Source organism: Balaenoptera acutorostrata, chromosome 9, assembly GCF_949987535.1.
Source record: "Balaenoptera acutorostrata chromosome 9, mBalAcu1.1, whole genome shotgun sequence".
NCBI lineage: Eukaryota > Metazoa > Chordata > Mammalia > Artiodactyla > Balaenopteridae > Balaenoptera > Balaenoptera acutorostrata.
The window spans coordinates 97,500,668-97,528,315 of NC_080072.1; the positions used below are offsets into that span (position 1 = coordinate 97,500,668).

The window sequence follows — 27,648 nt, forward strand, 5'->3', positions numbered from 1 at the left end:
CTCGGGTTTACGTGTGTTCCTGGCTGCCATCCTCTGAAGGACCCCTCGAGTTCCAGGATTTCAGAGGCTGGGAAGAGGAGAGTGAATCTCGGGACTGAAGGGAAAGAGGAGCAACCTGGAGACTTGCATTAGCTTTGGGGAGGCGGCAGAAAGGAGATGGGAAGGGGCAGAACTGTGTGGAAGGTTTTTATTTTGGAAAAGCTGTGCAGAAAAAATTCAACAAAATGTTGCTGTGAAAAGAGAAAACCAAATCTTAAGCGTTAAAAAAAAAAAAAAATTCAAATCCACCAACTAGCTCAGAAGAGGGGAGGAGGCCAAGAATGGGAGGAAGAGCCGCAGCCCGCCAGGCAGATGGCTGGCCTCCGGCAGGCAAGGCCATTTCCCTGAGCACTTTGCAGAGGAAGATGGGTGGTCGCAGGGCTAGAGGGGCAGTGACTGATCCGACACCTGCCCCAGTCCTGCCGCAGACTCCCCCAGGGTGTGCCCTAGCCCTGCCAGGCACGTCGTACCGATCCTTCAGGATGAAGGGTGGGCGTGATGGTGAAGGGGTCAGGGGGTGTGCTCAAGGTTGGCTTCTGATCAGGGCTAATGGAGGCAGCTGCTTCCAGGGCATGTGTGCTGAGCTGAGGGTTGACTGCCATGCCCATATGGCCAAGGTCCAAGGCTTAGGCTGGGAGGTGAGGGCGAGAGAGGAAAAGTCTGCTGTTTCTGGCCCCGGGTCATTAAAAGGACAGGCATATCCGGGGCTCTTCCCAGCCTCCACCCCTAAGCCCTCTTCCCAAGTGACCCCAGTGATGTTTCTGCTGAGATGCTCTTCTGGCCATGTGTGGGTGAGGGTCCCTGTGACCAACACCACTGGCCTGCCCTGGAGAAACGAGGATGGAGGCCTGCCCAGCAGGGTCCCCAATCCCTTGTCCGAGACCTTCTCACCAAAAACTCCCGTTGGGTTGGAGGAAGGTTCCATGGCTGTTGCGAGACTGTAATCCGGCTCCGCTTGTGCCTTCTGAAGGCCCTTGCCCTCCCTGAGTGTGGTCTTTAGTCAGAGGGTGCTCTTTAGGCCTCTGGTCCCAGGTGGAAGCATCGGGGCTGCCTTCTCCCCAGAGCTTCCGGGACTGCGGAGCAGCTTTCCAAGCTTCCCCAGTCTTAGGAAGTTAGAGCCTCTCCCACGTTGGCTGTCAGGCCCGAGGTCAGCAAATCTGCGCCTCCTTCCCCTGCAGCAGGTCTGGGGGCAGGTGCTGAGGGCAGCCCAGGGCACTCCTGCTCTGGGATAGGCTCCAGTCCCCTTGATCCAGCAGGTCTGGGGCGTGGAGCTCGGAGGTGGCGGGAGGGCCCTCGCTCCCCATCCCCACTCCACCTGGATCCTGGCTGCTGCAAAGGGGCACTGATTCCAGTTCTGTCCCCTCCTCCTTGGCTGTTCGGCTTCGCTGGGGCCGGTGGCAGGGTCCACTCCTACAAACTGGGTGAGAGGCCACATTCCTCTGGCTCAAGTAGACTTCCAGCATGTAGTAAATGGTCCAGAAGACGGCGAAACAGCCTATCAGCACCAGGGTCTGGGGGAAAGTCAAACACCTATGTAAGGGTGGTTTCCCAGAACAATGAGCTCAGAAACTCTCTCTCTTCCTAGGGGCTGCCTCTCCCACCCCAAACCACTCCCCCAGTTCCTCCCACACAAGGAATGCCCTGGAGAGTTAGCCTGTAGAGTGGGGACCTAGGTCTTCCCAACCCCTCACTCCCCAAGTCACCTTGAGTCTCCCACCAAGGACTACATCCCTCAGGACATTCCTGCCTCCCTGCAGCTTGGGTTTTGGCCCTCGTACCTTGAGGGTGTTAGGGGTGATGGTATAACCATCGTCCTCTGGGATTTTCAGCCCGGGAGGGCAGGGCAGCGTGAAGCCATCGTGCAGGTATTTCCCACTCATGGCACTTTCTAGTAACCTGTGGAGAAGAAAGGAGACGAGGATGCCCTACTCAGCTTGGTTCCTCTACCGCTTGCCTCACCCATCCTCCCACCTTACAGCCAGACAGAGGGAAGCCCCATAGCAAACAGGGGAGGGCCACGCTGTGGGTTCCCAGGGAGGTGGCACTCCCTAAGTGGCCTTCCACCTGCCCCCATGAATCCCCCTCCCTCTGACACATGTGTCTACACCTACCTTTGTCTGTCCCTGATGTCTACTGGACTCCACACAGAGCCATATAGGGTCAGCTGCCATTGCCGGAGGATGCCGGCCTGGGACGTCTCATCTCCTAGAGCCGCAAGCGGGGCGGTCCGTGAGCCACGCCCCGCTGTTGGCCACACAGACAGCAGAGGCCCTGCCCACCCTGCCACCCAGAGGGACTCAGACCACATGAGCGGCCACAGTAGTTGTCTAACTGTGTCCCACTGACCCCAGGGTACTGCAGACGTGCCTCTCGGGGTGCCCTTAGGAATGGAAAGGCGGAGGTGAAAGGTGGCACTCCCAAGTGGAGAAGTTTTGCCTCTTTCATATTTTGGGGTTTCAGCTGGGATTTTTCTTGGGGGAAAAAAAAAAAAAAAAAAAAAAAAAGTCCTGCTAAATTAAAGGAAGGTTTGAAAACCACCAGTCTGGTGATGAACACCTAACTTGGCTGGAAGTTGGGAGGGTTGGGTTCAATTTCCAGTCCTCACTGAGATACTGTGTGACCTCACACAAGTCATTTCAAACCTCTGGGTGGGCCTCAGTTTTTAAAAAAAAAAAAAACGGTGAAAATTAGTCCTGCCCTTACCTGCCTACCAGGGCTGGCCGGAGGATGGTTATATGTGAAAGAACTTGAAATGTGGTTTCAACAAGGAATTTTTGTTGCTATCCTGAGGAAAAATGGATCAGTCACTTCTCCAAGGAATATGAGAGGTAGTATAAATGAATAATTCTAGGTATCAATGCCCGTGTTTTTGGATGGGGCATACGTCTTGGCATCTACCCTCTTGGTCCGATGGCAACCCTATGTATTCCGCCTGGGACAATTTCTGTGGGGACTCTGAGATCCAGAGGGACCAGATGACAATCACGAAAGGCAGGGCCCTGGTGGGGGGCAGGCAGGCTTACCTACATCCCTGATGACGAGTCTGTAGGTCCCTTTTGCTCTTTCCCCCCAGCACCGCACAGTGGAGAAGGTCCAATCATTGAAGCCATTGGGGTCCCTGGGGCAAGAACAGAGGAGAGAGAGGAAGGCGTGGAGCAGGGAACTGACCCTTTTGCCCAAAAGCATTTTCTTACTGTAGTAGCAGTTGCTGTCTGAGCTACAGCCATCGGGAGGGTGCCATGAGGGGCCCTCAAGTGCTGGCCCTTGCCCCTGGGATCTCGGGGGCTGAGGGACCTGTGTCAACGTAGTGTAGTGGAAAAAGCAAACGTGGAGAGAACACGGGCTTGGGAGTCCCATAGGTCTAGGCTTACTGTTATTCTCTCAGGCACTTAACTAGCTCTGTGGCTTGTTTCCTCATTTGTAAAGGGTTACAAAGTCTACCCTGCATCGTCCTTACTAGGATTAAAGAAACTACACTTCAAGTGCAGTGCCGAGCACACTGTAAGCACTTGAACAAAGCAGGTAATAAAGCCAGTGCCACGGTAGCTTAGGACAGTGCCAGTGTCCACTCCTCCCATATCGTTTCCTGGAAAAGGCCCCTGTTGCAGAGGGAGCTCGGGTGAGGGCACGTGTACGTACGAGTCCAAGCTGCGGGGGGTGCCAATAAGGGACATCATGCCACTGGGGCAAAACAGCTTCAGTTCCAAGCTGCCACGTCGTGGATGAGTGATGGAGACTGTCACGGCCACGTGCTCCAGGGTCTTCAGCCCCGACATCTCCAGGTCCATCCTGCTGACTGTGGGAAGTCAGGCTGGGCAGCTGGGAAACCAGCCCCACAAACACTTACGCCCTCACTTCACCCCAACAGACAAAGGAACATACTCATGGAAGACACATACAAATATCTTTGGCAACCCTGACTGAACCTCGTGTACACTAGTAAATGGAATGCAGTTGCTGCTTTCAAGTTTACAATCTAGTTTAGAGTCCAGTTGGGAGGACAACACATACTCAAGACACAATGGAAGAACCAAACGGAGCAATTTCCGACATTCATTCACCCAAAAAATAACTTACTGAGTACCTCCTACATTTCAGGCACTGTGCTAGTTGCTGGGAATATAAAGAAAAGTTGGGGGCTTCCCTGGTGGTGCAGTGGTTGAGAATCTGCCTGCCAATGCAGGGCACACGGGTTCGAGCCCTGGTCTGGGAAGATCCCACATGCCGCAGAGTGACTAGGCCCGTGAGCCACAACTACTGAGCCTGCGCGTCTGGAGCCTGTGCTCTGCAACAAGAGAGGCCGCGATAGTGAGAGGCCCGCGCACCGCGATGAAGAGTGGCCCCCACTTGCCGCAACTAGAGAAAGCCCTCGCACAGAAACGAAGACCCAACACAGCCAAAAAAAAAAAAAAAAAAAAAAAAAAAAGTTAAAAAAAAAAGAAAAGTTGGACATGGTCTCTGCCTTCTATGTGCAAGTGGAAAATGATATGGTATGCGGTCTACATAACTGATGCTAGAACAGGGATGAGTCAGATGGGTTTAGGCACGCAGCCGTGAGACACACTCTGAGGGAGGAAGTGAATACGGATTGGTGGAGAGTGTTGGTAGAGGGTATTCTAGAAGGGGAAATGGCATGTAGAAAGGCAGAGGTGGACATGAACAAGTTTCATACTGAAGGAAATACAAATTAAAAAAAAAAACTACTGAAGTGAATACATTTCAAGGAAATTGTGCTGAATGAAAAAAAGCCAATATCAAAAGGATACACAGTGTGTGATTTCATTTACATAATATTCATGAATAACATAACTGTAGCGATGGAGAACAGATTAGTGGTTGCCAGGTGCTAGGGATGGTGCAGAGGGGATGGGTGTGGCCATAAAGGGGTGACACAGAGGAGTCTTGGGATGCAATAATTCTGGATATTGGCTGTGGTGGTGATTACACAAGGCTACACATGTGGTAAAATTACACACACACACACACACACACACACAGAAATATGAGTCTAACTGGTGAAATCTGAATAAGTGCTCTGGATTGGACCAATATCATTTTCTTGGTTTTGCTATTGTCCTAGAATTAAGACATTTAACATCAGGAGAAAGGTGCACAGGACTTCCCTGAACATTTCTTTGCAACCTCCTGTGAATCTACAATTATTTCAAAATAAAAAGTCAAAAAACCCCCAAACAAACAAACAAACAAAAAAACCCCACCAAACTACTGAAGTAGAAGACTCAATTGGGGATTATTAAGAAATTAGGCTGCAATGAGAAATGATTCTTTCCAAAGCAACTTTCCTTTCATTAATTCATGCCGACAGGCAAAGCAGAGAGCAGCACCCCCATTTCACAGATGAAGAAACCCAGAGAGAATATGAAAGTATGGGCAGGGGACCTACCATGGGAAGGGCTTTAAAATTTTTATTTTAAACAAGCAACTGAGAGCTATTAGAGATTACCGAGCAAGGACAGAGTTTAAAAAAAAAAAAAAAAGTGCTAAAGGAAGGTTACTCTTAACAGCTGTGGGTAGGCTGAATCGGAGTAGGAAGAAGAAACAGGTGACAGGAAGCCCAGCTAAAATGCTTGGTTCTAAGGGTAAGCTGGTGTGAGCGTGGATAACCGAGCAAAGAAAGACGGGGGAATTCCCTGGCTGTTCAGTGGTTAGGACTCCGTGCTTTCACTGCAGGTGAAATAAACCCTTTCTCAACTCCTGTGCCTGCTGGTGCTACTGGCATGGGCTCTGGAGCCACCCAGCCTGGGTTCAAATCCCAGCTCGGCCATTTAGTAGCTATGAGAATTAGTTCCTTTATCTGTCACGTGTCCCCGTCATAGTTCATGGTTTATCATTTTAAGGTACACTCTCTGTCTCTTATTTTCTGCTGTACCTGGGGCCCCGGGCTCTGGAGAATAAACTTCCCAACTGCTGCCCGGAAAAGGCTGCTAAGGATGGGAGAAGACACCTGGGAGTCTACCTTTTAGTTGATCTCTCGTTTTACTCTCACACCTCATCTCTGTCTTCTGTAGTGCATGTGGCCCCCGAGTCCTGAGCCTTTGGGGATTCTGAGGCATGAACGAGCTTGCTGCCTAGGCTCACCCTTACAGATATTTGGTTTGCAACTTTCTTAGCCCTGCCCACTTCTCCACTTGTTTTCTGTCTTCCAAAAATGTGCTGCAATCTCTCCTTTGCTGTGCCCTCCTCTCTCATTCTCTTTGTCCTTGTGCTTATACCGCTTTTATTCCTTTATTCTCACTTTGGTGAGGTTTTGGGAGTAAGCAGAGATAAAAGCACGTGTTCAATTCACCGTCTTTAACCAGGAATCTTCTTCTGTCCCCACGAATTGTTCAACCCACTGCAGTCTAGCTTTTGCCCCCATGAACAGACTGAAACAAAGTACTCTTGGCAGTGGAAGCACGGAGTCCTAACCACTGGACCGCCAGGGAAGTCCCAAAGTATTCTTAAGGTCACCAACTGCCTCCTTGATGAACCAGGGATGCCCTCAGTCCTTGCCCGCTTGCCCGCTCCCATCAGAACTACCCTAGATTCCAGTGACACCATCCTCCTGTTCTTTTTCCAACCTCAGGCATCTCTTCTCAGTTTTCTTCTGAGGCCCTTTTCCTCTGTCCACTCCTTTAATGTCAGCCTGTGTCCTAGGTCCTCTTTTATCCTTGTCTACCCCCAACCCTAGTGATCTCCTTTCCCAGACCTTTCTCTTCCATTTTTATGCGGGTGACTCCCAAACCATTACCTCCAGTCTAGACCTTCAAACGTATTTATTCAGCTGCTTTCGGAATACGACCTTTAGATGTTGCATAGACGCCTCAAACACAGCAGAGCCCAAATTCTCTTCCTCACTTCTTCACACTCCATAGTCCTTACCCAAACCTCTTCTTCCTCCTGGGTTCTTAATCTCATGTGATGGCACCGACAGAAATGAGAGAAACTTGGAAAGCAAGCTGGCTTTCGATAGGCGATAGTGAAATCTAAGATGCTGTACATTTTAAACGTAATGTATTGATGGCATATCCAACAGCACACACACAGCGATTTAGGAATAGAAAGATGGAGGAAAATATTCCTGGCATAGTTGAAGGAGAGCATTAACATGGAAGATAAGGGCCTAACAGAGAGTGAATGACACGTTATAGAGCACGACAGAACAGAATGGAATCCAAAAAGAGCCCCGCGAGTGCTTGTCTGTGTTAGCATGTGTACGGAGTGGCACGTTACATGCATTTCCTTACTGGGGTGTACAGGGACTTGGGCGGCCAGCCGTGTGGCAACACGAGAATTATTTTATTAGAATTAAATGAGTTAATCCTCAAGCCAGTGCTTGGCACATAAAAAAGCACTCAAATCTTAGCTGACGATGATCATCATATTATTTTTCCTTTGGCAAGCTGGGGTCTTTTTCAACCGCCCTCCCCCACCCCCACCCCGCCCCGAAGATCCCAGGGATTTATTTGCCCATAATCTTGTGGAAGCTAGCAAAATCTCTACCTCTCTCACTGGTAAGGGATCAGAATAAGAGATGCTGATCTAGGAATCATTTGTGGAGAGGTGGCAGCTGAAGCCATAAACACAGCTGCGCCGTCGAGGGAGAAAACGTAGAGGGAGGGTCAAGAACACGGAATGAGTCGTAGAAGGCACTCATGGTTTGGGAGTAGTGAGGAGAGCGAGCAGAAAAACCAAGTTCCTTGGGCAGAGAAGCCAGAAGAGGGCCATGGAGCAAAGGAGGTCACTGCAGCCGCAGGAGGAGGGAGGCTGCCACACAGGTCTCATTAATCCGGTCAGAGAACAAGAGGGCTGAGAAGGATGGGCTGTGAGCTGGCCCCTGGGTCTGAGCAGGAGAGGGGCGCTGTGAGTGATGAAGTAAGTCTTCAGCGGTGGAGAGGGTGTGATAAAGGCAAGCAATTGCTTTGGTTAATTCATTTGAAAAGGTTACTGGTTGGAGGGGGGCAGGGACTTAAAGGTGTTCCCTAACAGATGCTCTGAGGGTGTTTGAAGGCAGAAGGAGGAATCAGTGGGGAGAGAAAGACTGGGCAGGAGAGGAAGATTCAGAGCCAGGAAGGAACAGGACGCAAGCATGGCCAGAGGGGGAGCCAGCACTCGGGCTGCAAACAAGGATAAAAGGGTAATTGCAAGTGGTGTTCAGGAATCTTCTGTAAATACACACAGGCTCCCTTGTGTTTTGGATACTCTTCCCAAACCCCGCCCTCCCTCCCACCCTCTGGTAGAGATTTCAGACCCAGAGTCAGAGCTAAAGGAACCGAGGGGCTCCAATCCCCTTCCCCCTACATCCTCCTCCTGTCTTGCTCTAGAGCCGCCCTGCCCAAGAAGGTGGCCACCAGCCACATGTGGCTATTTAAATTCAATTACAATAACACACAAATTTAGTTCCTCAGCCACACGAGCCACATTTAAAATCTTCAATAGCCTCACATGAACTGCACAGCACAGATAGAGAACATTTTCATCATTGTAGAAAGTTCTCTTGGACACCACTGCTCCAGAGTCTTAGTGGTATTGCACCCCTTTTCCATCTCAGGGATGTTCAGTTCCTTCTACCTTACAAAAAAGTTCACCTTGGACAGCCCTTGGACACTGACTCGCTGTGTTGGTGAGACCTGGGTCCCACCACTGACCCAGGTCTTGGTGGGAAAGACTGTTGCTTGGCTATAGGGAAAGAGGTTTACTAACTGTCCGGGACTAAGTTGCTCAGCTCTACGTGAACTGGACTTTCTGCAGCCTCCAAGCACGCCCACAAGCCTGGACCTTCAGTTCTGTCTGCTCAGGGGTGAATGGAGTCACAAGAGAGGGGAAGACACCTTTGCTGACCTTGAAGATCAGCAGTCCACTTGCTGCCCTCCAAACCAACGAAGGGCTCCATTAGCAAAACTCGCTGAGTCTTCACCTCCCTTCTCTCCATCCTTCTCTCCCCACTATCCCCACCTCCCACTCTCCTCTGCCCAGGACAACCTGTCCTTCTTTCTCTTGCTTCCTAGTGACAAACAAACAAGCAGGTGCCAGATGCCTCTATACCGAGGGAAGTTTGTTAGACATGCCGGGGAACATCCCTGGTTAGTGGGAAGCAGAAGATGATGAAGCTGGGAAGGACCCTAGGTCGACCCCCTCATTTGATGGATGCGATTGCGGGTTAGCAACCCTGGATGGAAGGTAAAAGTTAAAAGACATACTGTCCCCAAGACATGCAAGTGCAAAGCCCCGAGGTTCCTACTCAACTGCATTCCTGGGAATGTTCCTGCACTTCTCTGCCTTGGCTGATGCTTTATGCCCTTTCCAAGATAGCATTCCTTTTACGGAAAGTGCAATGAACTGGGCCCATGGATTTCCTTCCACGTAGAGGGGAAACTGGGCAAGTGCTGGACATGGTTAGGGAGAGAGACAACGGGACTATTCCCAGTGAAACCTCCGCCCCAGGGATGCCGTCCCCACTCTCCCCTCCATGCTCCCATCTTTGGCCATTCCTCCTCTTGCCACTGTTCTGGTTTGAACACTTCCTAGGAGGATGGGAAATGCGAAAACAAAGTTCCATTTGGGTAAAGCATGACATGCTCCAATCTTCACAAAAATTAGTGAATAACTCTGCCTGTCAAAAATCCTTGAAGAAAAAAAAATCCCCAAGGAACTGGAGGTAGGGAAAACTCCCCAGTGGGAAGTCCGGGAAATCTGCAGACAGAAGATCCTCTTGTTCAAGTATCCCAATCCAGCTGCCCTCTTCTCTGGGAAGGGGTTCAACCTCTGTGCTCAACGTAAGACGACATCTCTGACTGACAACACACGGCCCTCACCCCTTCGGATAGCCCTAGTGGCCCCAGGTGTGATGGACGCGTGGGCAGAGGGAGGGCCACCACAGTCTAGGGAGCCCTCTGGGCACTGCTCTGTCCTCCCCCTACAGGCCCCAGCTGTCTCTCTCTGTATTAGACAGGCCTGAGAATCAAAGGAGGACATTCTCAACTCCTTCACTCCATCCAAAGGCCACCGGGTTGCAGAGAATTGTCTGGCAAGTTCCTAGCATGGAAGTCAAAGGAACGTCTTTCAACTCGTGCCTTGTCTCCCAGGTCCCAGTCCCAGCCCTCCCACCAGCCTTCCTAATCGCTTGCTCGGCAGCTCCTTTCCACCATCAGTAACTCAGGAGAAAGGTCTCGTTTAAGCAGCCGGGGGGCCAGCCAACTCAGAAGCAGCAACATGTCCTAAAATGGTCAAAGAAAACTCCACAGGTTTGGCTGGAGCTCAGCTCCTAAAGGAAGGGGGTAGGATCCGGCAGGGAGGATGAGTTTAGCTTCTCCATCACCCCGCCCCAAACCTCAGGCCCACGATTAACCCCCTTTCTGCTGACTGCTTACCATTCCACAGGACCTCCAGGGGGCGGGCGGACAGCGGGATAGCCTTGTTCTCTTTCAACACGGGGCTGACGTAGGAAGCTAAGTAAGGGACAGACGTCCAGATCTATGAAAGGAAGGGGGGACGGCGAATGAACAAACACGATGGACCCCACACACCCACTCTCATCTACTTGACCCCTAGGGCACTGCTCTTTTTATTTCTCCCTTCCTCACCACCTCCTTTCGCTCCTGAGGCGCCTGCGGACCACCTGGACTGCTCCCTATGGCACCAAAGCAAGGACAGGCTGTGTCCAGGACGGCAGATGAGGAGCAGAGCACCCTGAGGGTTCCAAACGATACTCAGGTCCCATTTACTCTCCACCGACAGCTTAGAAACTTTAATTACAGCGTTGAGCCGGCTGCTTCATTTGTAAAATGGGTCTCAGCTGAACGAGCATTTATTAAACACCTACGACGTGCCCGGCAGTGTCTTAGGCGCCCCCCACCCCCTTCGTCATTCCACGCAGGACACCTGATCACCTTGGCTGCGTTCACAAGTCTCCAAGCATTGAGCAGGCCGAATCCGTGCTGGTGGCTGTGGCTAAAGCCGGCCTCGTTGGTGATCCAATCCGCGCGGCGATCCTCATACTGAGAGGACAGGGGTCCCGGTTAGTCTCTCGGATTTTAAGTTTCCCCGCTCGCCCTGCTAGCTGATCCAGTCCAGACTCTCCCACCAAGGCTGCTAGGAATGGATTCCCCAAGGAAAGCTGGGACAAAAGGGCAAAGGCCTGTGATGTCACCAGCCCAGTGGCCTGTTTCTAGAGAGGGAGCCAGGAGCCACAGGCTCCCGAGTCAGGAGCCCAGCCGGAGCTCTCCTTTGCAGGTAAAAGGGCGGCAGCAGAACAGGTGCGAGTGAATTTAGGTCTGTGGTCTTGATGGGGTCCCCACCCTTGTCCCGTGCACGTGCAACTCTGGACGGGATTTGGCACCTAACGCCTGGGACACCTAGAATCTGAAGCCTCTCGAAACCTCCAAGTCCTTGGGACCGAGAGTCTGAGGTGGGCTGGGCCAGGCCATTTGTCCACCTGCGAGGATCTCACCGGGGTGGCTGTGAAGACGATGATGTGCTGGACGTCACGCCACGTGAGGCAGGGCCGCACCTGCAGCATCAGGGCTATCATGCCGGCTGCCAGAGGGGCCGCGGCTGAGGTCCCCGTGTGGCCCTCGGTGCAGCCTGTGCCCTTCTGAAGGTCCCAGTCTGTGGTCACCTGGGAAGCGGAATGGAGAGGACGGGGACTGGGTTAGGGACTGAGTTCCCAGGTGCTGTGGCGGGAGGGGTGTGGGGCTGGGCCTCAGCGCGAGCCTCGGTGGGTGGGTGGGGGGGCCCTTCCGTTGCGAGAGCTGAATGTCTAGCAGGTCGGACGAAGGAGATTCTTCCTCCTTCTTCGCCTAACAAGAGAATCTCTGGAGAGCTGAGAAGAATGAAAGAGTTACTCTGCGGGTCTGGTTACAGCGGGGGAGGGGGCGGAAAGAAGCTGGAGAGAGGGGAGAGGCCTCACGTGCAGAGGATGGTTTCCTGATTCCGGCTCCTCTGGTGACCCCTTCCCAAATCCTCCACCCACCCAGCCCCGCCCCTCCAGCCCCCGCAGCCCTTGGAGACGGAGGAAGTGGCCGGGGAGCTCCTGGGCCCCAGCTGGAGCTGGGACAACAGTGACGGCACCAGTCAAGGAAATCCAAATTGGCAGCTCAGCGACAGGGCCTGGAGTGACATCAGTGCGAACAAAGGGAGTGTGTTCCCGGGGAGACGAAGCTGCCCCCTTGCCCACCCGTGGGCTCAGCATGGGTGTAGCATCTACACCCCCTGCCCACCCTGGCCCGGGGCGATCCACAGGCCGAGCTGCCTCCCTGCGCTGGGCCTGGTGCCTCGGGTGGTTTCCACGAGTCCCCCCTTCTCCACCTGTGGTCCTGAGGTGGGAGGTGAGAGCGGGGGTCTGGGAGACACGGCATCTGTCTGGCATCCAGTTCTTTTCACACTCTAATCCACCCTGGGGCCACAGAGGGTTTAGCTGAGGGGGGCCCTGCCTAAATCTGCTCCAGGCCATGGCCCTCCAGATCTGGCACGCGGTGCCCAGGCTAAGACCAGAAAATCTTCTTCCAAGCTTCTCTCCTGGGTCAGATATCAAGGTGCTAACTTCTCCCAAGAGCTGCCCTTTCTCCACTGTACTCACTGCTCGCCTTCCAGCTGTTACAGCAGCTGCCAAGAGATGTCATTTTCACTCAGACATCGTGCGCACGGAAGAGGAGGCAAAAACTCTCCAAGTGGAAGTCTCAATGAGGGTGGAAAGCCTGGTCTGTGCCAGGGAGCAGATTGATTTTTTCCTGTTACGGAAACAGCCTCACAGTGACAGTCTAGTGTGTAGCTGTGAGGCCCGTGAACTTGCCTGTGGCGGCAGGAGCCCCGGGCAGCCACAGGAAAGGGCCGGGAAGGGCTCTGGGCAGCAGACGGTGGGCAGCCTGTACCTCCGTGCCCGCCCTCAGGAAGGCAGCCCCACCGAGCTGGTAATTGAACAGAAACTGGCAACTGGTTTCCAAGCCAAGAGCGTCCCAAAGATGGGAGCCTGGCTAAACAAACTCTCTTTTCATTTCCGGACAAATTATAGCTCAGATGGAACGTGGTAGGGGTGGGGGTGAGATGCGGAGCTGCGTCAGGAGGAGAAAGGCAGGCAGCGCACAGTAAGAGGAACCATTATGCTCGCCAGCCTTCGTGGTCCCTCGCTGGGGCCGGGTAGAGCGGGTTCCTGAGAGTTCTGCCAGGATGTCCCTGCTCTTCCTCCCAACCCAGCCTGGCCTGGGGTGGGCGTGGGCGGTGCCCTCTGCACCCAGACCCCTGCCTGCGGAGCGGAGCCTCCTGCCCGCTTACTTTAGTCAGCTCCCTTTTTTCTTCTCCCGGGGTGGGGAAAGGGGCTGGGGTCACCGGACCCCGAGCCTTAGAACACTGTGCTGACCAGAAGTCATTTAGTGGCAAAACAGAATTTCAGTTTGGGAAAGTGAATCTGACCCAGAGGAAGCAGCCTAATTCCCAATGGCCCTGGAGAGCGCTCCCAACCCGGAGCCACTGGAGAAATGTGACACCACCTGGCTGCAGCCCAGCTCTGCCCGAGAGAGCCCCTTGTCCCCGTATCACTCTGTTAGGGGCATTGGGGACAGGCAGGGAGCTCTAGGATGACGGGATGGAGCTCAGCCAGCTGGGTGTAGGCACTGGACCCTGAATTCTTTCACAGGTTCCCACAGCTTGAGCAACTCCACTCCCTTGCTCCAACCTCTTGTTTGCTGTGGATCCAGTTCCAGCTCCAAGGAAAGAGCTGTCTCTCGGGCTGACTGAGACATTCCTGACTCCTTTTCCCGCCCATTCAGTGCCGGCAACCACTAGCTTTACTCCCAAGGATGAACAGGACCAGAGCTCACAGTATTTACATAAGGGCTGCATAGCAGTGGAATGATGATCCTTTTTTTTTTAAAGGCCACAGAAGTTTAGCCAAAGACCATATTCTACCAAAGGAAGACATTTCAATCAATGTGATACTTAATCAATGTGATAGAGTGATTCCTATGATAACATGCATATTTGTCAGTTAAATTTTTAAAGATAAAAACCCTTTACACAGACATATTTAGAGTCCTCAGCTCCATTCTTCCAACAGGGGCAGACCCTAGGGGACACAGATCTGCTAGGGAAGGGGAAGCCGAGGGCCCGGCGGGGGGCACTCACGATGCTCCGGAGCATCTTGTCCCCACCGCTGAAGGTGACCGCCAGCATGGAGGCACACTCCTCTGCGTAGAAAGGCATCCGTCCCTCCTCGTCCACAGCCCCTGGGGACACGGTAGGGGAAACGGGAGCAGAGATAAGGGCCTGATAACATCAGAGTCATCTCTGAGTTATCACCCGGGGGGTTGTCCTGAGTTTAAAAAATGATCTCAGTGGTCCAAGTCCTTCAAGTACCCACACTCCTCACCAGGACAGGCAGCCTCAAATGGCAGAGGGTATTCTGTGCCCCAAGACCATTCTTTCAACAGGCTCCAGGGTGAAACTGGGGGGGGGGGCGTTCCATCTCAATACGTACTCATCCATTCGCACATGCATTTTCCTCAACATGTATCAATTACCTACCATGAGTCGCACACTGTGTGAGGCATGGGGGCCGTGGGAGGAGGGCACAGACCTGATCTCAAGGAGCCCAGAGTCAGGGAGGAGGTCCGGTAAGTAAATAAAAACAACCGGGATGGTAAATGCTATGGGAGGGAGCACAGGTAAAGGGCATTTGGGGGTCAGGGAAGGCTTCAAGCAGGAGGGAAGGGACCCATGGAAGAGAGGCCAAAGCAGAGGCCTAAGCAGCTGTGGGGAGTGGAGGCGGGGGGGTGGGCTTGGTATCCCAGATGATGGGTGGAAAGTGCTCCGGGGTATGACTTCTAAGGAAGTCCTGACATCCTCCGACAGCAGGGCTAGTCCCTCCTAACTATCAGAGCCTGAAGAGAAGAGAAGATCATGCATACACTTTTAGACAGACACACGGAAGCTGGGGACACACCCACATACACGGTCCCCTCACCACTGAGTGACACACACACACACCCGGATACACGGTCCCCTCACCACTGTCTCTCTCTCTCACACACACAGGCGTGAGCACACGTGCACACCTGGGGCCACCAGGCCACTACCTATGGTGACTGTATAGATGGAGTTGGCGTAGCCATCGTAGTTGCAGTTGTCGTGGTGCTGGCCCCCGTTGCCACTGGCTACCACGAAGATGCTCCCAAAGCCCTGGCGGCCAGCGATCACCCCGTGTTGCAAGGCAGCCTGAGGAGCAAAACGTCCAGGTCAGCTGAGGAGTTCATAGGAAGACCCCAACCTCCATGCCGCTCACTCTTTCCCCCCCTTCTAGAAGGAAAAGAAAAAAAGCCAAGGGCACTGGACATGGGAGAAAGAGATTTAGAGATGGACTCAAGGGGAAGAGGCTGTTAGTGGAACAGCTGTTCGAAGGATGGGCTCTGCTTATCAGAGAGGGTAGGGCCAGAAACGGGGAGCCAAGCACAAAACCAGAGCGAAACAATCTCAAAGCGCTGCTCCATTTCTAAGAATGCCTCCACACTCCCCCAACCCCAGGTCAGGAGTGCTCTTCCCAAAGGAGGCGCCAGGGCTACATGGTAGGTCTGGCCCTGCAAATGGGGGTGGGGCGGGAGCAGTTCCAGGAACGGAATGAAGAGGGGGTCCTAGGTCTCCAGAGTCTCCACGCAGTTCCCAGTTACCTTCCCAAGCTGATGGGGACCGTCCACTGTCTTTCCATCGTCATCTGGTCCCCAGCTGTTAAGAGATACCCAGTGGGAAGAGCCAGAGCCAGGCCGTGGCTGCCCACCCAGGCCCCCCAGCCTCAGCTGGCCATCCCTCCGCCTGGGTCCTCCCTCTCCTCCCAAGGGCTCCAGCTCCGGACTCCCACCATGAAAGGACATAGGGGTCAAAGGTCCAGCCCTCACTCCAAAGTGGAAAACAGAAGTACGTGCTAAAGTTCTTCTTGTCCTTGGAAACTTTCCCAGTTTAGGACTACTTTAACCTGACCCTAAAAGCCCTTTCTCAGGTCCCCGGGGAGTACAGAGTGGTAGAGATGGATGGGACCTAGGGATCTAACGCTAGGCTTGATGGCAGAGCACCAGCGAAGGAAGTATCTGTGAAAGCTCTTGGGTCTGAGGAGTTCTCTATTCTTTCTCTGAAAGGAAATGTCCATGTGGATAATGCCATGCATTTACAGGAGACACTGGTTGGGGAAGTGCAGGTGCCATCAATGCTGGGGGGGGCAGCCCAGCCTCAGCTCCTCCTTATCAACCACCCCCTCCCCACCATAACCGCAATCTGGAGCTGCAGGTGTGTTTCTGGGGGGTGGTGTGATGGGGCCTGGTGCTGGGTGGCCAGCTCCGCTGTGTTTGGAAAGGAATGCCCAATTCCTTCCAGAGCCTTCTGAGTTTGACAAACAGATAAACACGAGGCAGGATGGAGCACTCCTCGAGTGGCAACCTGATTACTGGGGTGACGTGGGGCTTAAGACTGAGAACCCAGGTGCTGTGGGTCTGGAGAAATGAGGGCAGTGGACTTACAGGCTGAACCCAGTGGGGAGAGCCCTGCTGGGACCTGCCCGAGTCAGCTCATCCTGCTGTTCTTTGGTTGGAGGATTCGCCCAGTGCCCGAGCCTCTGGCCCCCTCACCTTGTTCCTGGCTCTGCCTCACCTGCAACTGTAGATGTCATTGATCTGATAGTGCTTGTTGAACGCCACAGCCTCCATGCTGTCTGTCAGGGGTCCATCCAGTACCCGGATACCTAGGCGGTGAAGGCCACACCGGCTCCTCAATAATGCTGGTCCCCTAGACGGGGAGCTGGGTGCTGGGGGGCCCCCCTGTGGAGACTTACTTTTCCCTCTAAGTGTTCTTGGATCTTTTGAATTTTTATACCATGTGCATGTACCTGTCCAGAAATATTTTTTTTTTTTTTTTTTAAAGATTTATTTATTTTTATTGATTAATTGATTGATTGATTGCTATGTTGGGTCTTCGTTTCTGTGCTAGGGCTTTCTCTAGTTGTGGCAAGCGGGGGCCACTCTTCATCACGGTGCGCGGGCCTCTCACTGTCACGGCCTCTCTTGTTGCGGAGCACAGGCTCCAGACGCGCAGGCTCAGTAATTGTGGCTCACGGGCCCAGTCGCTCCGCGGCATGTGGGATCTTCCCAGACCAGGGCTCGAACCCGTGTCCCCTGCATTAGCAGGCAGATTCTCAACCACTGCGCCACCAGGGAAGCCCCCAGAAATATTTTTTAACGTAATGCTAAATCTTAGACTTTAAGGATCCTGGGGTCTGGTGGGAAGATGCAGAGCCTAGAATGCAGGGAATCCAAGGTTCCCTTCTTATGTGCATCCTGAATCATGTAAAACACTGCAGTGGTGCTTGACGCACAGAGGGTATTCAATAGATGGTACTCATTAGCATTACTCCTCTCATGGATGCCGAATCTCACCCAATAAAATGGGGTGGGTCACATCCTGGTGACCACATAGGGCGGAACGGAGCTTTCAGAAGGGACTTGGGCCCTGGAGGTTTCTGGCTCCCTCTGTAGCCCCATTCACAGAGAGGGCTGCTGACCTCTGCTGGAGTGTAAGAGGAATACAGTCAATCTATTCCAACCTCGGAGATGCAGGTCCCAAGCATTTATGAGGAGTCACGCGGACAGCGTGTCCCCTTTCATCCCCTTCACCTTCTGCCTCGATGGACAAAGACTCAGAGGCAGAAGAGCCACAGAACCACCCCAGCGGGGGCCGGGGCTGCTCCGCTCTCCTGAGAGGATGGGGAGCAGACGGTGACCGTCAGAAGGGCTGGGAACTGGAGAGCTGGGAGAAGGGAGAGGGGCACCCATAGACACACGGGGCGGGGGGCCAAGGAGGAAGGGGAGACCAGGAAGCACTTGGTAAACCATTAAAATACAAATACAGCCTGGATGAGTACAAGGAGTTATCATCACAATGAGCTGAGCATTGACAGGGCATAACCGTGATCAGAAAAAGGGAAGAGTCCTCTGAGTAGGTGGGGCTTGGGCCTCCATCTCCCATCCAGAGCATTTCGTGCTTTCAGCTGTTTTATACAGTGGGGCTCACTGCTAAAAACATGTTGGAAACACAGTGCATTGAAAAGAAATCAATGAACCGATATGTCCTGCAGACACCTATTTATAAGCTTAACCTTTGCTTTCTGCTGTGTGTTGAGAGTGAAATAAAGTCGGGTTGGAATTCATGGGGGAGGGACAGAGGAGGGGCAGCTGTCACAGGAGGAGTGTACCGAGGCCGGACTGGAGGTACCTGCTATGCGGCTCCCATACGCCACTCCCACGGCACAGAAGCTGTTGTTGGGCACGGCAGCGATCTCTCCGGCACACCTCGTGCCGTGGTGGTTGCCATTCTCCATATCCGGGTGGGGCATGGGGTCAGGGTCATTAGAGTTGAGGTCATAGCTGCCCTCGGGGCTCTGAAACAAGGCGGGGTGGGGGGGGTGGGGGGGTGGGGGTGGGGGTGGGGGGGTGGGGGAGGAGGACGGGTGGGGCATGTGGTCACTCGCTGGTTACAAGGGGTCAGGTCTTGGAGCTCAGGGAGAGAGGGGAACTGGGATTTGGGGGCTCTAAGCCAGCACTGTGGGCCCATCTCTGCAAACCACATGGGCTGTGAGATATGAGGACAGGACACCTTGAGGCAAAACTGAGAAGCGCTGCAGCTCTTGGAAAATTTCTCTCTTGGCCATTATAGAAACGTGCCTAGGAGCCGCTTCCATGGTGTGGGAAGCCTGGGATAAAAGAGGTATGGGGCTACCTAAAAGTCAGGCTTTAAGGAACTTGTGCAGAGAGGGAAGTTGCCGGCAGGGGCCACTCCTTACTCCCCAGGGCAGGGAGTGGCAGCAGGAACCAGGAAGTGTCTCCCTTGCTGAGTTGGAGTCACGTCCTGTGTCCTAGCTACCAGGCTGGAAGGCTGGCTGCAGAAAAGGAGTAGATGAAGAACACCATCCCACCTTCCAGGCCCTTGTATTTGGCCCAGTGACCTCTAAGAAAGGGGACAGGCCTGAGGGAACATCAAGAATCAGGTGAGGCCCGGCGGTGGGACAGGTCGTGCCAGTGCCACTCACATAGTTGGGTGCGATGTCCTGGATGGTGTGCTCCACACCGTCGTCCACGACCACCACGGTCACCCCTCGCCCGGTTACATTGCGCTCCCATACACCCGTCACGTTGATGTCCCTGCCGGGGTTCCGCCGGTTATTCTGCAGGAGAGACGGGGTCAGGAACTATCCTCTGAGCCCTGGGAATCCAGTGACATGCAGCATAGCCCATAGAGAGACAAGTTACAGCAGCCCCTGTGCACTCTTGGCCACCGTCAAGGAGCCAGAGAGAGGTTGTAGACCAATAAGAGTAGATGGGGACAGAGCTAAGGAGGGACACGTGAGAGCTTTGCCACAGCCTAGGTCTCCAGGAAAGCCTGGCATCACTCATGGGCAATAAGGGTGAGATGGTGGCTAGGGTCAAGGGTTGGATAATATAATTCGTAGGCCATATGACATACATTATATTAACACCGTATAATATAACGTTACTAGTTAACTCTTGTAAAGTGTTTCCCATGTGGGCACAAGTACATTAGTTCACTTAACCATAACCATTACAATCTCCATTTGACAGAAAGGGAAACTGAGGCACAGAGAGGTTAAACAGTGCACCCAAAGGTACATGCTAGTCAGTGGCAGGCGGCCCAGGCAGCCTGGTCCCAGCACCCACGCCCTGCCGTTGCAGCCTGCCGGCTCTCTGGATGTGAGCACAGGGCAGGTGGAGCCCGAGGATGAAGCCCACTGTGGAAGCCCACAGAAATGCCTCCTCAGGCAAAGGATGGGGGCCACTGAAGAGTAACACAGACAAGAGCCCACTAAAGCACCGGGTACCCCCTGCCTAGCCATCTGAAGCCAGAAGCTGCAGGGCTGGACTCACCAGGTGCCACTGCTGCGGGTACTTGGGGTCATTGAAGTGGACGCTGCGCTTGGTCCGCTTGAGCAGCCTCTGCTCTGAGTGCCAGCGCACAGCTTCGTGCCTGGCCAACACGGCCTCCACCTGCTGCCGGACGGCCTCCACCTGCGGGGCCTGCCGGTGCCCTGCCGGCTGGACCAAGAGGTAGTGCCCCTGGAGCTCCCCGATGCGTCCTGCATTCACCAGCCCTGCCGCCTGCGCCAGGGCATCTGCCCGCTGCTCCAGTGACTGTTCTTCCCTCTCGCCTTCTGGGCTGTCCACATGCACCGCCCAGCTCAGCACCCCCGGACCCTGGGCCCCAGGCCCACCTGCCCCCACCAGGCCCATCACCCAGGGAAGCAGTAGGAAGAGCCCGGCTAGCTCCAGGCAGAGGCAAGTGGGCCTGGGGCCCACGGGGGCATCTGAGTGTGGCACTTTCTGCCTCCCCTTGGGCATCAGAGCAGTAAGCTGCAAAGAGAAAGGACATCAGAGGTAAGAGCGCGATAACATGACACACCTGGAAATCCCTAAGCCATGCCTTTGAAATCATTAAACATGTGATCCTCTCCTGTTATTCACAGTTATCTCTGACCAACAGGGATAAGCCCCCAGGGGCAGTGTGGGCCAGCACGAACCCCGGTGGGTCCCTCAGTGGCATGATTATCACTAGATAATCAAGCAGGATGTCCAGTTGCTAACAGGCACTGTGCTGCTCTTTCCCACTGTTGCCATGAAAAGGGCTCAAAAGTCATAGGACTCCTGCAAATTCCTGGCAGAGTCATGACCGTTCTTTAGAAGAGACCCTCCTCCCTTCTTTAGAGGGGACAGAAATCTTTCCCCAGCTGACGTCTTGGTCCCGTTGTCCTGAGGGCTAACTCCCCGCAGTGGGGCCCCATTCCCACCTGGACCCTGAGTGAGGCTGAGCTCCTGGTCTGGCTAACCACCTCACGCTCATTTTGTGCACACGGAGAAAAGGCATCCCTTTCGCTGTGAGCAGTGGTGACTCCAAGCACAGACTGCAGACCTGTAGGCCCCAAGAAAACAAGAAATGGTGTCCTCCCAAACCCAGTGGAGCAGGCAGAGGCTGGCCATGAACTCTAGGACCCATGACCAAAGAAACTGCAAATGATTAAGTATCATTTCCAGGAATCTCAAATAGGTCACAGACTAGAACCGAACTGGTACAGTAAGGCCAGATCAGTACATAACCCAGAAACCGTACTTCTCGACCTAAACATCAGGCCATCCTCTTTTCTTTCTTTCCTAGATGCCTAGAAGAGGGCTTGAACTCTTACCAAAAACCCCTCTTGAAAAAGTAGGTGGTACTGCTCCCTAGAAGTCTGGGTGGTAGCTAACTTCCTGATTTCTGTACCTGTGAAGGATGCCAGGGGAAGTAAGAGTAGGCGGGAGGCGGGTGAAATGGGGAAAACCCAAGCACGCAACGTGAGAGGCGTTGCCTCTCACGCCTTACTGAACAGGCTTAGGAGGCAAGTGGACACCCTGGGGAGAAGGGGTGATTGGAAAGCAGCACTAAAGGGCTACTCTTAGTCACTAGCTCAGCAAGTCGGCTCAGAAGTGAGGGCTCAAGCTCTAAACCTGGGACTGCCACCCATGGTTTGACAGAAGGGCCAAATTAGAACTGGTGGGCAACTGTGGGGACAGAGACAGGTGAATGGGTGGCAGACCATGTGTGTCCCTATTGGTGGCAGGGCTTCAGAAGCATCTGCTCTCTACGGGGGTGGGGTGTAGGGGGGGTCACCTTGAGGTAGGGCTTAGTACCCACACACATACGCAAATGGATTAGTCTCAAAATATTACAGAAACATGGGTATTTTACCAAAGTCTCTTTGGAAAGGGAGAAGGGGACTTCCGCCACCTAACATTTCCCTCCCCAAATCTATATATCTTCTCTCTTTTCCTCTGAGGTTCCCAGGCAAATTCCTCCCTGCCCTCCAGCAGCCTCGACTGTCCCAAGATATTCAGGTGTCCTTCCCAGCGTGCATACAAAAATCTTGTTAGATAGCCTGATAGTGACCCAACTAGGCAGGCTCCTTCAATCTCAGTAGAGCCCATAGATTTCCGGAAGAGAGGAGAAACCTGACCACTACATCCTCCTGTCCCTCTGGCAGAGCAGTACCTTAACCCCACCCCAGCCCTCACCCTAGGCTTCTGGGGAAGGAACCTTAAATACCCTCTGAAAGTAGATCTCAAACTTCACCCAACTGCTAGGTGTGTCTTTACAGCTCTGAGGTGCCAAGAGAGAAGAGGAATGATAGGGGCAGCCCAGAGTCCAAGATTCCGCTCCCAAGAGACTGTCCTCCTCGCAACCTCTACACCCTGTTCCTAGAAACCAGGCTGCGTACCGGGGTCAGTTTCATTGATTTTCCCCCTCCCTGGCCTCGACTGCCCCGTGCAATGTGCCCCTCTCCTCAGAGGACCCACACTATCCTGGATCCAAGACCCCGTGGCCCCGTCTCCCTGGGCTCCCCCACGCCGGGACTGAAGGCGCCCTCTGTGCGGTTTCCTCATCCTCAGACACCAGCTGCCCCCCAGCTCTAGGCCACCCGGACTTCCGATGCCCCGCCCCCACCGAGTTCTCAACTCACCCGCCTGGCCGCAGCTGCTGCCGCCGCCTCCTTGCGGAAACTCGCGGCTTCCCGGGAGCCCGAGAAGCCAGTGACAGTAGCATCACTTCCGCCCGGCGGCGCAGCCAATCAGCGACGGGTCCCCCGGCCGGCCCGCCCAGCCGGGAGCAACCGGCTCTAGGGGGCCGGCTCCTTCGGGCATCCTCCACTGAGAGAGCAGCGTGTGGTGGGTGCTCCTCGCGGGGGCCCACCGCCCCGAGTTCTCGGGGCATCTTCAAGAGGGACCTTCTCTATAGGGACGGTCCTCTCCTTCATGGCGTCCTCTAGAAAGGGCATCTCGGTTGCGACCTTTAAAAACACCTCGTTCCTCGTCTTCCTCTGATCGTCATGACCCCGACTCTCCCTGTAACCTTCCTAGAGAGGGTCCTCCCTCCACCAAGTCTCCTTCCTTCTCGCGGTCGCATCTCCCTTAGTCCCTGCGCCCCGGGAGAGTCCACTAGTATCTTAGCGGCTTCCGCGGCGTCCGCGACCCCTTGACGGTGCCAGCTCCGGCCGCCAGAGGGCGCCGTCGGGGGAGGCGCAGTGCCGCCGCGGCCTCTCCTCTGCCGGCCGAGCCTCGCCCCCGCCGCTCGTGCCGCCGGAAGTGGGAGGTGTCGCGCGCGGGCCGGCGCTCGACCCCTCCCCCCAGGCTCTGCCGCCCCCTCCCCCCGCTCCGCCCGCTCAGGTGAGTCCCGTCCCTCCCCCCTTCCCTCCCGGGGGCGCGGCGCGGGAGGTGTGTGCGGGGCGGGCGCGCGGGCGGGGGCTGCGGCGCGAGGGGCTGGGGTCGGGGCGGGGGGCGTGGAGGGAGCTGCGGGGATGGGGGGCGGGGGTCCCGGCCTAGAAGTGGGACGGGGGTGGCAGCCTGGCGGGGGGCGAGGGCAAGGTGCGGAGGGGCTCTGGCCGGAGGAAGCGGCAGGCTGGGCCAGCCCCCTGTGGTGGGCGGCCGGGACCACCGGCGTCGCTTCCCCCCATTGTCCCCTTCGCGACCGTCCCCCGATCTCCCCCCGAGGACCCGTCGCTCCCAGCGTCGCCGTCTGGTCGCCGCCGGGTTGCGGTGCGGGGCTTCTCTTGGTTCCTTCGACTTAAAGCCCCCTGCCGCAGCCTCCTGCCAGATGTCCCTGCCCCTCTCCCCTTTGGGCTCTCAGCCAAGGAGTCGCACGTAGGACCCGTGCCCTGTGGTTTCGTTTCCCGGGCGCCAAGGACCCCCGGCCCGGGCTCTGATGGGGCAGGACGTTTGCACCTGTGTGAGCAGTAATGGCGATCTGAGGCCCATTTTCTCCCGGGAGCCTCGTATAATTTGATGAGGGAAACTGAGGCACAGGGGGTCTCCGGCCTGGGACTGAAGTGTGGATACAGCCCAGCCTCCATGCCTGCCCTATGCGCTCTTGGAGGGTCAGGGATGTACCTGGGATGCTATTAAAATAAAAAGAATTTAAACTAACCCTGTCTTACACCACCAACCACCCGCCCCCCCCCGCCCCAATATTCATTTTTATTCTTCCTCTTCACCATAGAAGGCGTGAGTTTATCCTGCAACATCTCTTACTTGGATTACCGTGTTTTTCAGCTTCTCATTTTCATGCTGGAGTAACCAAGATTCTCATACTCTGGCACCTCTAGTAACTCTAAAGAGTGTACTTTCCTCAGTCAGTGGTTGTCAGACTTTTCCCATCTGTGGGGAGCCCAGAGTAAAAGGGAAAGATACTTGGATTGCCCAATAAAATATTGCTTTTTCTCTCTCACACGAACATCTCCAAATTAATGGAGAATGCTTTTAATGTAACAGCCATAAAATGATTTTAAAACATAAGCTATTATTGATATTAGGCCCAAAATCACATCCTTTGTAAATGATACTAGGCAAGGTAGGTAGGCATGTGGATCATTTGGAAGATTCTCATGATCTGTGAGACTGCGTTTCTCCTAAAGTGGAAAAGCTTTGTGCACATATATATTTATATATATATGTGTGTGTATATATATATACACACACACACATAAATATATATAGTGACGTTTGAGGATTGATATCCCTTGGGACCTATTGCATGTAATGGCTCTTTTAATATCCTACTAGAGAATACCCTTAGGTGTTTTCTCCTGGAGCCCAACTTTTTCTTTGTGTTTCTTTCCTGATATGACTCTGTTGTATGGACATTCTGAGAGGGTGAGATACATTTGTTTTGAAATTTTGGAACTTGTAGCCTGTACTTTGTTTCTGAATGTGCAGAGCATGATGGCGGCATCTGAGGTAGCTGGCGTGGTGGCCACTGCTCCCGATCCTCCGGAATCCTCGTCTAGTGTATGTGCTTCCAAACCAGACGAAGTTCTCCCAGACGGTCTAAGGTAACGTGTGGACTCTCAACTGGGAAGATTTCATTTGGGTAAAGGGCTTTGGAGATGGGCTTCTTACAGAAGTGTAGTTCGTCTTTCCCCTTTTTGGCTCTAGTGACATTGCATTAGATGAAGCTTTTTAAAGGTAGGGACTATCTGATCTATATTTGTATATCTGGTACCCAACACAGTATCTGACACTCAGCAGGCCTGCTAATTATTTGTTGAATAAACAGATGAAAATACAGGGGGTCAAACTCATTTGAAAATGCAAATATTTCCCACCTTCTCCTACATGGACTATCTGTTTATTTAACTATATGTTTATATGTTACATCTGTGTGTGTGTATATATATATGCACACATACATATATACATGTACATAGACACATGTGTATATGTATCTATGTCTATCTATAGGTAAATAGATAGCTTTGTTAATATGGCTTACTGCTTCATGTATGTATTTTGCCTTCCAGCTAAACTCTTGAGGACAGGAATTATGAATACCCAACCTCGTGTTTTACAGTGCTTAAAACATGGTTATGTATAATGTTGTACTAGGTTGACTATGTATCCTACCTCAACTCTTTTTTTAAAAATATTTATTTATTTATTTATTCATGGCTGTGTTGGGTTTTGTTTTTGCATGCGGGCTTTCTCTAGTTGTGGCAAGCGGGGGCTACTCTTCGTTGCAGTGCGCGGGCTTCTCATTGCGGTGGCTTCTCTTATTGCGGAGCATGGGCTCTAGGCATGCAGGCTTCAGTAGTTGTGGCATGCGGGCTCAGTAGTTGTGGCTCGCTGGCTCTAGAGTGCAGGCTCTGTAGTTGTGGTGCACAGGCTTAGTTGCTCCGTGGCATGTGGGATCTTCCTGGACCAAGGCTTGAACCTGTGTTCCCCTGCACTGGCAGGTGGATTCTTAACCACTGTGCCACCAGGGAAGTCCCCTACCTCACTCTTTTGTAGAGTACCTAGGACCTAATACAACAGATAACACTGTGCTAGCAGCTTTACATGTGTTAACACATTTAATTCTCTCAACAATCTCAGCAGGTAGGTGCTGATGCTATTATTCCCATTTATAGGTGAGAGAACTTGAGACACAGAGAGGTTAGTAACTTGCCTAAGGTTACCAAGCTATGTTGGAGTCAGGGTTTGAACCCAGGCTCGTCTGACTCCAGCGTACTTAATAAATGTAACAAATCTGTTACATTTGTATTTATCATTTGTTATTTGTTATTAAGTGAGTAATGGGAAAAAATGTTAAGTAAACCTAACCATAAACTTGGATCTTCATTTTATAAATAAAATCAGACACATACTACTAGTAATAATAATAACAGCTAAGGTTTATTGAGTGTTTACTGTGTGCCAGAACTAAATACACCAGATGCTTTATCTCATGTAATCCTCACAATAATCTTATTAGGTAGGTAATACTATTTCTGTTTTACAAATGAAGTTAAGTAACTTGCCCAGAGTTAAACAGCTAGTAAATAGCAGAGTCAGGATTCACACCCAGGTACTGTATCTGCCCATATTTATAATTAAGTGTCCCCCCCGCCCCCCACTTAACCCCCAGCAAGGAATCAGCTTAGAGTATTTATAAAGATATTCATGTCACAAGGTGCTCTCTCTGTTGTTTTATTTTGAACAGTAGGTACTGTTGAGGAAAGGAAGGCACAATGACCTGAAGCCTCAGTCAGTACTAGTTTGGAGTCCTTAAGGGCATAGTTGACAGAAGCAGTTGTTGTTGTTTTTTTAATAGCAAAGGGATTTAACACACATTATTCCTGGTAAAAGACTTACAGTCGTGAATGTTGGATGTCGTTGTAAATAGGTTTTGAAGATCTCTTAAAAGCAGTATGGTAAATGGTTGTAGCAAACAATAAAACAACGATTTCAGTGTATACATGTGTGTATATTTGTTATCTGGGGTAAAAGTTCTGCTGGCAGCTTCAATTTTGGAGTCAAAATTGTCTGTACTTCAGGCAACTTGGAGTGAACATGCTATGCTCTGGAAGGCTGGTGGTGGTTCTGGTCAAAGATCTGTAAAATGAATTTGAATGAAAATTATTTTTGTGAAACGAGAGTGGAATTTAAAACAATATTTCTTTTTTTTTTTTTTTTTCAAACATCTTTATTGAAGTATAATTGCCTTACAATAGTGTGTTAGCATCTGCTTTATAACAAAGTGAATCTGTTATACATATACAATATGTTCCCATTTCTCTTCCCTCTTGCATCTCCCTCCCTCCCACCCTCCCCATCCCACCCCTCTAGGTGGTCACAAAGCACCGAGCTGATCTCCCTGTGCTATGCGGCTGCTTCCCACTAGCTATCTATTTTACATTTGGTAGTGTATATATGTCCATGACACTCTCTTACCCTGTCACATCTCACCCCACCCCTTCCCCATATCCTCAAGTCCATTCTCTAGTAGGTCTGTGTCTTTTTTTTTTTTTTTTAAAGTAGTCTAGTCATTTTTCTTTTTTTTTTTTTTTTTTTTTAATTTTTTTTTTTATAGCTACTTTATTTATTTATTTATTTATTTTTGGCTGTGTTGGGTCTTCGGTTCGTGCGAGGGCTTTCTCTAGTTGCGGCAAGTGGGGGCCACTCTTCATCGCGGTGCGGGGACCGCTCTTCATCGCGGTGCGCGGGCCTTTCACTCTCACGGCCCCTCCCGTTGCGGGGCACAGGCTCCAGGCGCGCAGGCTCAGCAGTT

At 52.7% G+C, this 27,648-nt stretch overlaps 2 protein-coding genes across 4 annotated transcripts in view; one reads left to right on the forward strand and one right to left on the reverse strand.

The window, feature by feature from the left end:
- Nucleotides 1-173: 173 nt before the first annotated feature.
- On the reverse strand, nt 174-22,660 carry PCSK7 (proprotein convertase subtilisin/kexin type 7). Of its 2 annotated transcripts, XM_007196564.2 has the most exons (17): nt 22,571-22,652; nt 20,867-20,988; nt 19,950-20,432; nt 19,097-19,231; nt 18,283-18,448; nt 16,666-16,756; nt 15,696-15,750; nt 15,108-15,246; nt 14,158-14,258; nt 11,489-11,656; nt 10,929-11,036; nt 10,410-10,512; nt 3,679-3,835; nt 3,063-3,157; nt 2,151-2,244; nt 1,818-1,935; nt 174-1,550 (listed from the first exon to the last, which is right to left on the reverse strand). In XM_007196564.2, the coding sequence occupies exons 3-17, from the start codon at nt 20,418-20,420 to the stop codon at nt 1,188-1,190; spliced, it is 2,364 nt and encodes a 787-aa protein (XP_007196626.2). In that variant the 5' UTR covers nt 20,421-20,432; nt 20,867-20,988; nt 22,571-22,652; the 3' UTR covers nt 174-1,187. The 2 variants fall into 2 exon arrangements, with proteins under 2 accessions (XP_007196626.2, XP_007196627.2); XM_007196565.2 differs by lacking the exon at nt 20,867-20,988 and having other exon boundaries at nt 22,571-22,660.
- Nucleotides 22,661-22,751: 91 nt separating this feature from the next.
- Nucleotides 22,752-27,648, forward strand: part of RNF214 (ring finger protein 214) — a 59,080-nt gene continuing 54,183 nt past the window's right edge. Inside the window, exons 1-2 of one of the 2 annotated variants that reach the window (XM_057552637.1) lie at nt 22,752-23,273; nt 24,819-24,934. In XM_057552637.1, the coding sequence (XP_057408620.1) occupies nt 24,822-24,934 (113 nt within the window). In that variant the 5' untranslated portion in view covers nt 22,752-23,273; nt 24,819-24,821. The remainder of the gene's footprint in view (nt 23,274-24,818; nt 24,935-27,648) is intronic. The other variant, XM_057552638.1, reaches the window with a different exon arrangement.

Excerpts from the sequence above, each read along its gene's own strand:
- PCSK7 (XM_007196565.2), bottom strand. The coding sequence starts at position 20,420 with ATGCCCAAGGGGAGGCAGAAAGTGCCACACTCAGATGCCCCCGTGGGC. Across the intron at positions 16,757-18,282 it reads GTATGGGAGCCGCATAGCAG|GTATCCGGGTACTGGATGGA; the intron begins GTACCTCCAGTC and ends TTCACCGCCTAG. Across the intron at positions 1,551-1,817 it reads TCACCCCTAACACCCTCAAG|ACCCTGGTGCTGATAGGCTG; the intron begins GTACGAGGGCCA and ends ACTTTCCCCCAG.